The sequence below is a fragment of the Oncorhynchus keta genome, chromosome 14, assembly GCF_023373465.1.
Source record: "Oncorhynchus keta strain PuntledgeMale-10-30-2019 chromosome 14, Oket_V2, whole genome shotgun sequence".
NCBI lineage: Eukaryota > Metazoa > Chordata > Actinopteri > Salmoniformes > Salmonidae > Oncorhynchus > Oncorhynchus keta.
In genome coordinates, this window is record NC_068434.1 from 60,005,412 (window position 1) to 60,021,445 (window position 16,034).

The 16,034-nt window shown below is 44.0% G+C and overlaps 1 protein-coding gene across 4 annotated transcripts in view; it reads right to left on the reverse strand.

Moving 5' to 3' along the window:
• Positions 1–317: 317 nt before the first annotated feature.
• Positions 318–16,034, reverse strand: part of LOC118393731 (probable C-mannosyltransferase DPY19L3) — a 41,148-nt gene continuing 25,431 nt past the window's right edge. For all 4 annotated transcript variants that reach the window (XM_052462061.1, XM_052462062.1, XM_052462063.1 and 1 more), the window contains 8 exons: positions 15,486–15,644; positions 14,449–14,577; positions 13,882–13,993; positions 13,536–13,592; positions 13,167–13,249; positions 7,818–7,950; positions 6,614–6,772; positions 318–5,797 (listed from right to left, as the gene is read on the reverse strand). In XM_052462061.1, coding sequence (XP_052318021.1) covers positions 5,585–5,797; positions 6,614–6,772; positions 7,818–7,950; positions 13,167–13,249; positions 13,536–13,592; positions 13,882–13,993; positions 14,449–14,577; positions 15,486–15,644 — 1,045 coding nt within the window. In that variant the 3' untranslated portion in view covers positions 318–5,584. The remainder of the gene's footprint in view (positions 5,798–6,613; positions 6,773–7,817; positions 7,951–13,166; positions 13,250–13,535; positions 13,593–13,881; positions 13,994–14,448; positions 14,578–15,485; positions 15,645–16,034) is intronic.

Below are 16,034 nucleotides of genomic sequence, written 5' to 3' on the forward strand. Positions count from 1 at the left end.
ATCGTATACAAATGTAAGCAAGGTTTGAAATATATCTGTTTGGGCTTCTTGCGGTTAGATTTGTCATTATGTTCCATACCCCCGACCATCCACTCAAGAAAATGATTGTTATTATTCATTTATTTTCATCAGCCCGCAGCAGAATCTAGTTGATGATCCCTGGTTTATGGTATACAGGACAAGAAAAGAAAGTGAAAGCCTCAAGCAACTTCTTGTTTTTGGACTTGGTATCTCCATCATTGCATTTATTCTCTTGCAATTAATTTTTTGGTGTGAACATCAAACGAATGAAAAAAATGACAGCAGAATACCAAATGTGAAGAGAAAAAAAAATGTTTTATACAAAGCAACAGAGGAAACAAAGTCCCTTTCGATAAGAACATGGAACACTGATCAATGGTAAACTGCATTCACAAGGAAGATGAAACAACATAAAACATGATATGCCACACCAACTAGTGCAATTTCTCCACAGGCACGTCAAAACAGGACCAACCCATTTACTGGGTGAACAGACAGACACAGAACAATAGGAGAGGAAATATCACAAGCACCAGAATAGCAGAGGGGCGTCTTCTAGATTAAACACAGTGTTAAGTAATGAAGAAGACTGGCCCATAGAAAATTGTCATCATGACTTGGAATGCTTTTCAGATGGTACAAAATCTGATGCGGTCGACAGAATATTGGAAACATTCATGTAAACAATCTGCATTCAATCCCCAAAATGATGCCTATTTGATATGTGACCCCCCCCTGTAAGATTTTCCTCTGTAAAGTTTCAACAAAGCTTAAATCATGCAAAATACAACTATGAAAATGACATGTATACAATTTAGAATTTCATTTTTCAGCACTGCAAGCAACTGTTCGGTTCAATAACACTAGACACATTTTACACCAACACAGAGATTAAATAGACAATGTTGAAGGCACTTTCATTCTCGAGTTGTTAAATCTTTAAACAACAACATGATGCAGTCTATATTGCCAATATGCAATAAAATAACACACATTAACCATTTACAGTATTGAATCATTTGACATTACCCTGTTAAGTCTGAATTGGTTTACATCAGGACTTAGACTACAGTGCCTATCATAATTATTCACCCCCCTTGGATTTCTTCAAATGTTATTGTGTTACAAAGCGGGATTCAAATGGATTTAATTTTTGTCTACACAAAATACTGTAATGTCAAAGTGTAATAATATATCTATATTTTTTAGATGAATGGAAAATAAAACATGAATTGATCTTGATTAGATAAGTATTCACCCACCTGGGTCAATACATGTTTGAAACAACTTTGGCAGCAATTAGTCTTCTTGGGGTAAGTCTCTAAGAGCATTGCACACCTGGATTGAGCACACCTCGATTTTTGTCCTCTATTCTTTTCTAAATTCATTAAGCTCTGTCAAGGTGTTGGGGATCATGGCTAGACAGCCATTTTCAAGTCTTGCCATAGATTTTCAAGCAGATTTAAGCCAAAACTAACTTGGCGACTCAAGAACATTTACTATCTTCTTGGTAAACAACTCCAGTGTAGATTTGGCCTTGCGTTGTACAGTCGTGGCCAAAAGTTTTGAGAATGAGACATTAATTTTCAAAGTCTGCTGCCTCAGTTTGTATGATGGCAATTTGCATATACTCCAGAATGTTATGAAGAGTGATCAGATGAATTGCAATTAATTGCAAAGTCCCTCTTTGCCATGCAAATGAACTGAATCCCGAAAAAACATTTCCACTGCATTTCAACCCTGCCACAAAAGGACCAGCTGACATCATGTCAGTGATTCTCTCGTTAACACAGGTGTGAGTGTTGATGAGGACAAGGCTGGAGATTACTCTGCCATGCTGATTGAGTTCGAATAACATACTGGAAGCTTCAAAAGTCACCTACAAGGAAACACGTGCCGTCATCATTACCTTGCACAAAAAGGGCTTCACAAGCAAGGATATTGCTGCCAGTAAGATTCCACCTAAATCAACCATTTATCAGATCATCAAGAACTTCAAGGAGAGTGGGTTCAATTGTTTTGAAGAAGGCTTCAGGGCACCCAAGAAAGTCCAGCAAGCGCCAGGATCGTCTCCTAAAGTTGATTCAGCTGCGGGATAGGAGCACCACCAGTACAGAGCTTGCTCAGGAATGGCAGCAGGCAGGTGTGAGTGCATCTGCACGCACAGTGAGGCGAAGACTTTTGGAAGATGGCCTGGTGTCAAGAAGGGCAACGAAGAAGCCACTTCTCTCCAGGAACAACATCAGGGACAGACTGATGTTCTGCAAAAGGTACAGGGATTGGACTGCTGAGGACTGGGGTAAAGTCATTTTCTCTGATGAATCCCCTTTCTGATTGTTTGGGGCATCTGGAAAAAAACTTGTCCGGAGAAGACAAGGTGAGCGCTACCATCCGTCCTGTGTCATGCCAACAGTAAAGCATCCTGAGTGGGGTTGCTTCTCAGCCAAGGTAGTGGGCTCACTCACAATTTTGCCTCAGATTACAGCCATGAATAAAGAATGGTACCAACACATCCTCCGAGAGCAACTTCTCCCAACCATCCAGGAACAGTTTGGTGACGAACAATGCTTTTCCAGCATGACGGAGCCCCTTGCCATAAGGAAAAAGTGATAACTAAGTGGCTCGGGGAACAAAACATTGATATTTTGGGTCCATGGCCAGGAAACTCCCCAGACCTTAATTACATTGAGAACTTGTGGTCAATCCTCAAGAGGCGGGTGGACAAATAAAACCCCACAAATTCCAAGCATTGATTATGCAAGAATGGGCTGCCATCAGTCAGGATGTGGCCCAGAAGTTAATTGATAGCATGCCAGGGCGGATTTCAGAGGTCTTGAAAAAGAAGGGTCAACACTGACTCTTTGCATCAACTTCATGGAATTGTCAAGAAAAGCCTTTGAGACTTATGAAATGCTTGGAATCATACTTCAGTATTCCATAATAAATAAAAAATATCACAAAAATATCTAAAGACACTGAGGCAGCAGACTTTGTGAAAATGTATATTTGTCATTCTCAAAACTTCTGTCCACAACTGTAGGTTATTGTCCCGCTGAAAGGTGAATTCCTCTCCCAGCATCTGGTGTAAAGCAGACTGAAGCACGTTGTCCTCTAGGATTTTGCGTGTGCTTAGCTCCATCCTATTTATTTTTATCCTGAAAAACTCCCCAGTCTCTTCCGATGTCAAGCATACCCATAACATGATGCAAATAAGGATACTGTACAGTTACTCAGTGATGCGTTGTGTTGGATTTGCCTCAAACATAAGGCTTTGCATTTAGGCCATAAAGTGTATTCCTTTGACATGTTTTTTTGTTGTTGTAGTATTACTATAGTTTTGGAATAAAAGGGGGGGTATGTAGAGCAGCTGTAACATTTAAACTATCTACTAACCCTAGCCCTTACCCTAACCCTAACAATAGCATACACCAAACCGTAACCACAGTCGCTTAACAACAGATAGTATGACCTTGACAGCATATTGACAGTATGACCATCTACAGATGGGACTATCTGGACTATCCAAATAAAGTGTGACCATATTAAAATACCTATTACATTACAAATGTAGTAATGACAAATGCATTTGAAACTTCACGCACAGTAAAACATGTATGACTTAATACAATTATTTTATCAATAGGAGTGGGGGAAAAGGTATTTGTGTGTTTATAACCACACCCAAGTAATAAATTACAGACAGCACTTCTAAAAGTCTATTTCACAAGAAAGCCTGCTGAATTTGCAAGATAACTTTTCTTTTAATTTGATTTCGGCACAAATGAAAATGTGGCACTGACTTTCCCATGGATTGATGTTTCAGAATTGTCTGGCGTTTGACTAGCCACGTGCGACATACAAACGCAGTCTCAATGAAAAGTCTGGTGTTTGACAAGCCACGTGCGACATACAAACGCAGTTACAAGCCTGCTCGAGTTAGCGGCAGACGGACGAGCAATATCCCCCATCGTAGGTCTGATGGAAGCCTGAGCTGGAATGGGAAAGTAACTGAAGCTGGCTAGCTCTAGAAAACCCTAAGTAGATCTACTGTAGCTTGCTTTGTAGTACACCCCTCTGGTCTTTGTAGTTGAATCGGTGCTTGAAATTCAATACCTGACTGAGGGACCTTACAGATGTCGTACGCAGCAGGGGGACAAGGGAAGGGGTAGTCATTAAAAATCACGTCAACTACTATTATTTCATAGAGTGAGTCCATGTAACTTAAGTGATTTGTTAAGCCAAATGTTACTCCTGAACTAATTTAGGCCTGCCTAAACAAAGGGGGGCGAATACTTGTGCAACAACTATATTTTAGTTATTTAATTTTTTAGTAAAATCGGAATTAAAAAAAGTTAATCAATGACAGAAAATTACAAATCTATTTCAATCCCATGTTGTAATGCACCAACATGTTGTAATGCACCAACATGTGAAAAAAAATCGAAATATTTGGATTTGTATGTTAGCCATAGACCAGTGACCATGAATATGTTAACCATTCACCTAATTCAACATTGACCAGTGGTCACGTTTTACCCACAATGCAGTCCTTCTACAGAATACTGTGTGATTATGGGGTGTTGAGTTGAGGGAATACACACAGTTAATAAACATTTTCTCATTTAATTTCCATTAAAATACTGTTGCTTTAAATGACCAATGCATCTAAACTGAATTATTAATAAATATGAAAATTAACTATGTCAATGCTCAACATTACATTAGTATGCACTTATTAGGAAAACATAATGGAATGACTTCTCCCTCATCAAAAAAATTGTCAGCCAACTAAATTAAACATCCAATTTCAATGCAACGGAATGAACAAGCAAATCCTCTTCACAGTGGTATGACTGTTATGCATTACAATGAGAATGCCACTTCCCCTTGATGCACCGCAACTGACAACGTATGCAGAACCTTGTGTTTGAGTGAGAGAGTATCGAAAGAGGAGTCCTCATTAACAAGTGGAGACGAGACATGGCACGGTTTTTAAAATAAAAACGAAGGAAAATGGCACAGGGTGCAGCTGTGCAGTCAAGCTGCAGACCCGGCCACCAAAGAGACCAGACTGGCCTTCGCAATAATTACCCACGCTGCTCTAGCTTTCAATCAGCCCCCTCTCAAAGGTCCCTCCTCCTCCTTTCTTCTCTGCTCTGCCTTTAGTCTGGGTGAAAGCGAGAGGGAGCCGTGAATGTTGTTGTGATGTGCCGTCATCCATCCTCTCCTGTTTAAACATGAGCTTCCTGACACAAAGCCCTGGTTTGATATGCATGTGCTCATCTGCTCGCCCGCCGCAATCAGACGCTGCTCAAATCAGCGCCGTGTCAGCCGGACGTGATTACCTGCCTCGGGCTGCCGTGGCGCACGGAGGGATGGAAGGAGGGAGGGCGGCGGGTGGGAGAGTGCAGCCGTGGTTCCAGATGAAGTCGGGTAGACCATAGAGCTGAGAGCAGTCATCAGGTTATCGACTTGGCAGGGAGCAGGAGGCTGAGTCGGAGACTGGGCGGCGGGCTGGATATGGGTGGGTGGGGCGTTGTTTATGGGGTAACCCAGGGTCTTATTACTGGGTTTTATCCTCCATGGCCACCGGCTCTCTGTCTGCCTTGGCTCTCTTCTTGCCCTTCTTCAGCTTGTAGACGTGGAAGGTCTTGTTTTGGAACACGCGGGAGAAGAGGGCTGTGTAGGCAGGGTCGCCTGTCTTGACGGACTCACAGAAGCGAGGATGGGAGGCGTGGACCAAGTCTGGGTCGTTGTCCCCGGGGCCATCCATGATCTAATACAAAAAAACACAGACTCATTCAACTGTTCAGACATAATGTATTGTCACAAGTAAATAGTACCCTTGAGTTAGATTTGTACATGAAGGTAAGATGGGGATAACAAACCACAAGGATCCAGGGTATTCAATAATTGACAAAAAAACAAACATTTTAAATCGTTTTTTTGTTATTCTCTCAATAAAGATTTGTAAGAGTTGAGCCAATCTCTACGTGATGTTGACGTGGGGATCACATGCAGTGAAACATTACTAACCCCACATGCACCACTCGGGAAGGATGAGACTATGCAAGGCAAGCATGCCTCCAGAAATCCAAACAACCAGTGACTCATTTATTCCTGGCATCAAAAGCGGGAGGAGAGAAAATACATCTTTCAACCAGCGGTGAGACGCAGATCAGAGGAGGATGAATCTCCAGACCCCAACGCTGCCTGTAATTGAGCCCTTTCAAAGCAATCATACTTTGAAGTGTCTATGAGTGACAGAGGCTGACAGACAACATGTGATTTATAGGGAGCACATGCAAGACACACACATGCAACGCACACGCACGCACACATACACACACACACCCAAACAACCCTCCCCATCCCAATCTCACAAACACCCAAATAATCTATCCGTCATTCCCTTTCTCTCATACTGAAGCAGTCCAATCAATATTCCTCCTATCGACTCTCTCCAAAAAATATATATTTTAACCAAATAATCTGCCTCCTGTTTAAACAAACATGTACACATCAAAACACTGAACGAGCGGGCATCGCAGAACCCCAACCCCTGCCGTTACAGAACAGAAACGACACCTACGTGTCCGTTGGCCAGGTCCAGCAGGTCTCGGAGCCTGCAGCCCCGGCCATGCCTCCTCTCGTAGCAGACGCTGTCCTCCATCACCACGAAATCAGCCCCCGCCGCGCGCAGGATCCTGTGGACCTCCTCCGGGGATTGCCGGGCGTAGATCTGATACACCTGAAACGACCAGGAGGAGAGAAAACACACACACACGTAAACATGGAGGACAACACAACACAGGGCTCAGACACACAAACACACAGACAGGCATGACTTATTGATAGAGGGCTATGAGAGACTTTGTGATGAGTGTTAACAGCGGGCCGTGCTGATGCTGGGGGCTGACGCCTCTGTGGCGCTGACTGGCAGACAGACACGCAGCAGGGTGGTGTGGAGGGAACATTCTGCTCACGTCCCCCAGGCAGAGCCAGAGCCCCCAACCTGAGGAGCCCCCCTCCCTCTCCCTCCCACAGCTGCAGAGCTTCATTAGTCAGAACTCTGCCTGAAAGAGCTCCGTGAGCCCCACACCGCCGCACGGCACAGCACCACACGCTGTAGAGCGCCACTCGGAGAGTGGCAGAACGCTCTGTACCCAACCATCCAGCAGCCCTGCACCGTCTCCTCTCTGCCTGTCTGGCCGCCTCCCCCTCACCTAGCCCCACGTGCTGCGCTGTCTAACGAGCTTTAGAGACGGTTCACACCACCACGATTAATCTCTGCATCTGACAAACGCTACTTGCCATCCCTGGGTGAGATGAAAACACGGCGTCGTCTGGCTGATAAAGTCACGCGCTTCTGTAAAACTGAGGGGAAAGCCAGACAGGAAATATACAAAGTGACTGACAGCACACTCTCATGTTGAGGCTTATGTGACTCCATTCCCCCGGCCGCGGTTGACGTCCCCTCCATGCTAATATCACAGCACAGGTACACAGAAGTGGTGTCCTCTCCTTGATAGGATCACCACCCAGGTGAGGTCATGCCTTCTGAATGCCATTCCATTTGTGGAGATGACTGGAACACGCCCCTTTCTTTTCCAAGTGGACAGTTTAATTCCCTGGTTGGCCTGAATTTAAAAAATGGAATTGACCGCCAACCCTGGTCAACACATATTTACAGGTGTCCTCCATATTACTCTCCCTCTCAGGTCAGGCCTTGTGTTCAAATGTAAAATAAACTAATTAAGTATAGAAGTAGGATAAGGATAAAGGATTGGTTTTACCTGTCTGGTCCTCTCTCTCAGGGCTCGGTCTTCATAGTGTGGGTGGTTAGTCAGGACTCTCCCTGTGCACAGTTTGATCCCAGCCAGCAGCTGCATGCTCCCAGCAAACACTGCCTTCTTGGGGGTCTTTGAGCTGGAAGACAAGGTCGAAGAAGTGTTTTTCTTGGGAGACCGGCGTTGATACTGCTGTATGCCACACAGAGGTAGAAGACGTGAACACGCTGTAGAACACGGTGTATTTGTGTATTTAACAAGGCGGCGTTATTTTTGTTGGCTTCCTCGTGACTCAGCAGCAGGCGAGTTACCACACGGAAATCTGTACTTGCACACTGCAGGTGTCCTTTACTCGACGCCATCAAGTTCTTTTGACGATAATATGTCTGCGAAGGTTAAGACTTTCACTTTTCATTTTATTTTAAGAACAAATACTGGAACAACTTCAAGGAGAGACTGAAAGGCTAGCGAAAGGGGCAGCCTACTAAAGGCTGCTGGGAACATCAAATAGTTATCAGGAAAGAATAAACCATGTTTATCTTTCTTTCGCCAAGGAATCGTTCTCAAGGTGTTCTAGAGGAGGTGGTGGGTGAGGACTCACAGGAAGGACAAAGCCCGGTGTGGAATTTGTTATATGAGTACAGCCTAGAGAGGCTGACTCTTAAGTGGAGCCTTGTTACTGCCGCAGCCCAACCTTGGACCTGCTCGGTCTCATAACACTGATCTCCGCTCATCGACGAACAGTGACTCATCCTACACCGGTACATGCCTGAGACTCCCTCTGACCAGCTACACAACTCAGGGGGCGTTTAAAAAATAATAATAATCACGAGCCACAACAGTCTGATAGCACGGATACACTCGTGTGGGGAGAGAGTGCGTTTCCACTCATAGCAACCATTTCCAGTAATAAATATGTTGGTGGTAATTGTTGGTAATAACTGAGATATCAGGTAATTTCAGGCAGAAATAAGCAGCACAGTGTGCGCATAGTTGGTTGAGAACCACCTGTGGAGCTGTTGTTCGGGTATTTCACAAATCAATTAGGCAGTCGAGAACAGCACAAAAGAGCATAAGAAAAGGGTAGTTTGCTCAAACACACACACACACGTAAAATTAAATGATTTCAGTTTAATTTACTATTCCCTGGTGGAGGAGTCATTGTGTTATCTATATTAGAAAAGGAAATCAAATCGCTCACTAACTCTGTAAGAGATCACAGCAGAGCCTCTTTCACAGCAGCTATTAGCTCCTCTATTCCTCCCCCAAACCTCATGTTGATTTGCCATTAAAATCCACATCACAGAAAAGGGGGGATAGGTTGAGACCGCTGGCTCCCTCTGGGCTCTGGGGGGAGAGATAGGACGCCCCCATTAGGAACATTAGCAGCTTGTGAGGCTAATCGCCAACCACCCTGGGCTGTGTGTGATGGGGCTGACCTCTGAGCTGCTCTTCCGGGTCACTTCCTTCCTCTCTGTGGGAGTTTGTGTTTAATTACTGCATATTCAAGTGGGATTCCTCAGACCTCAGCTGATTTCTATTTCATTTCAGATTTATATTCTGCTATCTAAACGCCCGCCGCCCCGGTGACATTATAAAAATGTATTAATGCTGTTAATAGCTGGAGAAGACGGACACGGATGGTGATTAAGCGTGAAATTGGTATGCATGAATGTGCCTGTGTGTTAGTTATGCTACATGCAGAGGTGGGACTATGTCATGCAGTAAATTAACACCATTGTACACCTGTTGATGCAGACTTTAAAGTGGTAGCGCTGCCGGCAGAGAGAGAAAGAGAGCAGATGGGTGGAAAGTTTCAGTGCCTACGAATCAGATAGTAAAGGAGGAGGACAGCCTACTAAAATGTCTACACGGCATGAGTCCAATAGAGGCAGGTATGGGAGGGAGGGGGATGCTAACAGCTCTGAGATGCTAACGGCTGAGATTTGTAGGGAGCTCAGGTACGGCAGAGACGGAGATCGAAACAGAGATGGGCCTGTCACGTCCATCCTAAGATCCTACAGCTCCGCTCATCCTATCTGACTGGCCGATCTGCTCTGCTCCCAGCTAGAAGAGACGGACCGCCACAGATAATCGGCTGTTACACCAACAAGCCACTATAGTGGCCAATTCAACCGCCACAGAGTCCAGAGACTGAGCGGAGGGTGATGATGATTGACTGACTGACTGAACGGTTGAGAGAGGGAGGGTTGGCAAAAATGTTATTATAATGCAATTTCACAGTGGGCGAAGTCACCAGCTTTCCATTGATATTATCCTGAGGGGGGGGGGGATAACTGTGGTTCATACGAGGACAGACAAGAGTTTTACTTACTGCTACTGAGATCCTCTGGAGACTATGTATAACAAGGGGAAAACTTCACATTTCGACAAATTATAAGGAAGAGAAAAAAATCAAGCTGACAGAACGACAATTAGCAAGGAGTGAAAGTGGAGGATATGAGCGTATCAAAAACATGAAGAAATACACAGTTTACAGCGCGAAAAAACGTCCTCATTGTTCCAGTCGTGAACAGCCGCTCTTGCAGCGACAGAAGTTTCCCTGGGAAAACAAAAGCTTCATTTGTCTTCATTATTCAAAAACAAGGCAACATTCTGAAATAACTCAGCTTTCCAGAATCAAAGGGGATGGCGTGACAACATTAACCACCGAACAAAAGAGGGGAAACTAATTGCATAGCAGCCAACGCTTAAATGATAAGGGTGTCTGTGATGACGGTGCCTCACAATGCTGTCAAAAGACAGGAATGACAAGACACCAGCCCAACTTAAAAGGGCACCATCACGAGTGGAGCCGGCATAGTCAAGAGAGAAATCATCAAGCATTTTCGTACACAATGGCGAGCTACCACTGACTTCTGAATGTGCAGTTAGCAGGAGGAAGCTGGAGGGGACTCACAGACTTACCGACTCCGCTTTAACTGAAAAAGAAACAGTCAGCAAACTAGTCTTCTTCTTCTCTCCTTAACATCTCTGTTGCACTGTTTAAATCTCCCCAATTCTTCAGATTTACTACAATGTAACTATTTAAAAAAGTGCCCATGGATAGAAGGTATGTTCGAGTACGTTCCCCGGCAAGATTCCCGTAACAAATCAACGAGTACTTCATGTAAACACTGTGAATGAGACAGAAATATATGTTCCTATGTTTTTTTTTGTTCACATTCGCTCTGAATTTGTGATAATGTACAAACAAGAGCAGCTTTGCTCTGCCCGAGTCTCATGAAACACGATCCCCGCTTAACTCTTTCATCTTAAATGTAATTAGCGCATGGCAAGAGGCTTAATGCGCCAGCACCAGTGAAGGTAACGCTACACGCTAATCCGCCGAGCAAATTGGATTTTCTCTGGAGGAAGAGAACCTGTGTCATTTCACAGAGTGCGTCTTTTTAAGGTCGGTCCTCCCCAGTCAGTCTCTCTCAGAGCCAAGGAGCCACGCCAAATTCACATCCATCTCCGATCACATCAGGACTGATTGGCTTGATAAAAACCCTTTCCACAGGGGCCTGGGCCATGGGCTGAACCACTGCCAACAGCTGGGTCCTCGCCAGACCTCCATGTCTTATTCATGCGCCACAAGCTCACCAAATCTACATTTCACATAAACACATGCAGTCACAGGCAACGACGGTGGAATTTGATCTGTGGAACAAAGCTAACCTGATTTGCGTTTGTTTGACATCCACGCACGTGTGCGTCTACAGTTGAAGTCGGAGGTTTACATACACCTCAGCCAAATACATTTAAACTCAGTTATTCACAATTCCTGACATTTAATCCTCGTAACAATTCCCTGTCTTAGGTCTGTTAGGATCACCACTTTATTTTAAGAATGTGAAATGTCAGAATAATAGTAGAGAGAATTATTTATTTCAGCTTTTATTTCTTTCATCACATTCCCAGTGGGTCAGAAGTTTACATACACTCAATTAGTATTTGGTAGCATTGCCTTTAAATTGTTTAACTTCGTTCAAACGTTTCGGGTAGCCTTCCATAAGCTTCACACAATAAGTTAGGTGAATTTTGGCCCATTCCTCCTGACAGAGCTGGTGTGAGTGAGTCAGGTTTGTAGGCCTTCTTGCTCGCACACACTTTTTCAGTTCTGTCAACAAATTGTTTATAGGATTGAGGTCAGGGCTTTGTGATGGCCACTCCAATACCTGGACTTTGTTGTCCTTAAGCCATTTTGCCACAACTTTGGAAGTATGCTTGGGGTCCATGTCCATTTGGAAGACCCATTTGCAATCAAGCTTTAACTTCCTGACTGATGTCTTGAGATGTTGCTTCAATATATCCACATAGTTTCCACCCTCATGATGCCATCTATTTTGTGAAGTGCACCAGTCCCTCCTGCAGCAAAGCACCCCCACAACATGATGGTGCCACCCCCATGCTTTATGGTTGGGATGGTGACCTTCGGCTTGCAAGGCTCCCACCTTTTCCTCCAAACATAACGATGGTCATTATGGCCAAAAAGTTATATATTTGTTTCATCAGACCAGAGGACATTTCTCCAAAAAGTACAATCTTTTTCCCCATGTGCAGTTGCAAACCATAATCTGGCTTTTATGGTGGTTTCTTCCTTGCTACGAGGCCTTTCAGGTTATGTCGATATGGGACTCGTTTTACTGTGGATATAGATACTTTTGTACCCCTTTCCTCCAGCATCTTCACAAGGTCCTTTGCTGTTGTTCTGGGATTGATTTACACTTTTCGCACCAAAGTACGTTCATGTCTAGGAGACAGAACGCGTCTCCATACTGAGCGGCTGCATGGTCCAATGGTGTTTATACTTGCGTACTAATGTTTGTACAGATGAATGTGGTACCTTCAGGCTTTTGGAAATTGCTCCCAAGGATGAACCAGACTTGTGGAGGTCTACAAAAAAATTTTTCGGAGTTCTTGCCTGATTTCTTTTGATTTTCCCATGATGTCAAGCAAAGAGGCACTGAGTTTGAAGGTAAGCCTTGAAATACATCCACAGGTAAACCTCCAACTGACTCAAATGATGTCAATTAGCCTCAGAAGCCTCTAAAGCCATGACATAATTTTCTGGAATTTTCCAAGCTGTTTAAAGGCACAGTCAACTTAGTGCATGTAAACTTCTGACCCACTGGAATTGTGATACAGTGAAATACTCGTCTGTAAACAATTGTTGGAAAAATGACTTGTGTCATGCACAAAGTAGATGTCTTAACCGACTTGCCAAAACTATAGTTTGTTAAAAATACATTTGTTTTAATGACTCCAAACCTAAGTGTATGTAAACTTCCGACTTCAACTGCATGTGTCCGTATGTGCGCAGATTAAAGCAGAAATACATCGGATTTTTACCTAATCCAGGTCATCAGCTCAACGGTGTCAGGGTCGTAGAATTCTCTCAGTTCTGATACTTCCGTCATCAGTTTGGGCCAGAACTACAGAGAAACACCACGAAGGAAAAAGACCTTTAAATAACCAAACTCCACAGAAACACATCAGCTCACAATAATCACTTTCATATAACTCACACATCCCATTCACACATCCCAATGACTGCCAATTCATCTGTACTGTTGATAGAGTGAGGAGAGGAGGAGAGAGCCACCAGCCGGTAGCCGCTTCCATTTTTAACTCCATATCAGTTCACATTTACTGCAATCTCTGTGGGTGAGAAAATATTGTACTGCAAATTGTGATGAAATAGCAAGGCAAATGTCTCACCTTGTAACATAGAAATCCCAGAATGGCAAGTGGAACCGTGTACCTGATCAGCCTCAGCTGCAAAATAAGAGAGAAAATAAATAACCAGGGTGAACATTACAATCTGTTGTGACATTTTGTTTCTCTATACAGACATCTTGGTGTAAATCGGTTGTTACCATATTGCCACCTACTGGATAAGGTTGTAACTGTTCAGCACAGTACAAGCAAGCTACCATTTCAATGTGTTCCTATTGCCTCAGTGTAGGGCTGGGCCATCTCATGGTGGAATGCAGAACCTGTTAACAGGTACTGTGCTCACTCTTCTGTTAAAAGAAACCTTAGGGATCTGAGCTGTTGCCTTTACCTTTGTTTTAGTGTTACAGTGGATCGTGTTTAGGCAGAGGGACCACAGCTCCTTGCCACACACGCCATAGGCAGCAAAGGCACACATATGGCCAGTCCACAGATATTTCATTCTGGAGAGAGGAGAACAACAGTGTATTTAAAAGATCAGAACAACCTTATTTCAACTTTTTTTTCCTTCTTACCTTTGCAAAATGTACTTTGCGCTATGAGGAGCATTATCAGCAGCGTTCTCCTTATATTATGAGGCAGCAAAATAAACATCACAAATTGGAAATGGCGTGTTGATCAAAACGTTTGGCAAGATAAGGTAGGGGGGGTTTGGAGAGAGAGAGAGAAATGGAGGGGGGGGGGGATCAAATGAACAGGGGCAGGCCCACTCAGATGAAGGACAGATGGGTAGATTAAACAGAAAGAATAAGAAGGAGAGAGAGAGAGAGAGAGAGAGAGAAAGAAAGAAAGAAAGAAAGAAAGAAAGAAAGAAAGAAAGAAAGAAAGATGTTGGTCATTCAGCAAAATTCCAGACATGTCCGGAGAGATATCCTCTTGAACAAGCAGTGGAGCTCACCTCATGGTGCTGAGCGCCAGGAGGCCGAAGAAGACGGTGTGTAACAGATTGTAGGCGACATCTGCCCGCATACAGATCGGCCGCTCCTCGAACCGGCCTTTCGGCGGCCGCCCGACCGCTGAAGAATCACTGAGAATAGGTAAAACATAGATGCATAATACATAAAAAAAAGGCGAGAAAAAGGCGACATTAAGCAGATTATTCCGTTTTGTCTTTCGCTCCCCTCCGAAAGGTTAACTGGTGTATTTGAAATGAGCCTGTAATGATTAGCTTGTGGGAGGGTTGAGTGCCTGGGTGTCCAGACTGGGTTCTGATAACTGGAATGAGAACAGGACAAAACAAAAAGGATAGGAGCAGGATTCTCTCGCTCACATCAAACAGAGAAGGAACAACACAGTGAGACGTGACATGCTCAGATATTTACAGGGACTTAGGGAGAGGACTCAAGAGGATTGTTGTGATGCTGCCTGCCAACCACTACTATCAATATGTTGTAGTAGGTCTCCACACAGCTAGAGGATAACGACACTGACAGCAGCGGCATTCGAGCGGCTAAATCAAAGTTATATGTGCAAAGACTCCTACGGTGTCTCCTCCTCATCTACCTCCCCGTCAGTTGTGAAACTGTCCAAATAAAGCATATACAAATAAATATACAAATACTAAAAGGAGAGCCTCTTTACTAATTATTAAGAAGAAGAAATAATGAATGACTAATTAAAAATTATTATTATGTGATAGATGTGTGGGGTTACCAACAAGCAACCTCTTGAACTCTACTCTATCTCAGTTGTTTTTTTGCCAGATAAGACAGGCCTCAGCATGACAGATGGTGAAGGAATTTATGGAAACAGAATGAAGAAAATGGATGACAACACAACAGAATGTGGATAAGTATTGCAATAGCCACATGGGATTAAGACTGAGAGCGCTTGGAAGCCAGGGACCCGTTCTGTCCGGGTCATGACTCAACCCATTTGTGGGCTGTGTCCGAACGTCATTCTCAGTCCACAGCTACAGAAGGAAATCCACCTTACCAGAGGTTGGCCAGTGTTAACAGCGCCAGCTTCACCAGGAGCACAATCAGGGTGACGAGGTAAGGGTATGCCAGCAGAGTGCCAGCCAAGCGGTCAAACGTGTCCAAGGGAAGCAGCCCAAAGGCTTCCTCACACAGGTAAAGACTGGCATCGAAATCTCTGAGAGAGACAAAAAGACACAGAGAGAGAGAGAGAGACAGGGAAAGAGAGAGAGACACACAGAGACAGAAAGGGAGAGAGAGAGACACAGAAAGAGAGAGAGACACACAGAGACAGAAAGGGAGAGAGACAGACAGAAAGAGAGACAGAAAGAGAGAGAGACAGAAAGAGAGAGAGACACACAGAGACAGAAAGGGAGAGAGAGACAGACAGAAAGAGAGACAGAAAGAGAGAGACAGAAAGAGAGAGAGAGATATGTTGGCAAGCTCTTATTACACTGTGCCTTTGAGAATTGACATAGCAGTTGTTTCCCTCAGTTTGCTGGATACTTAATCTGAAAAACCACAGCATATTTCCTCCGCGTGTATAAATAATATTTAATATGCGATC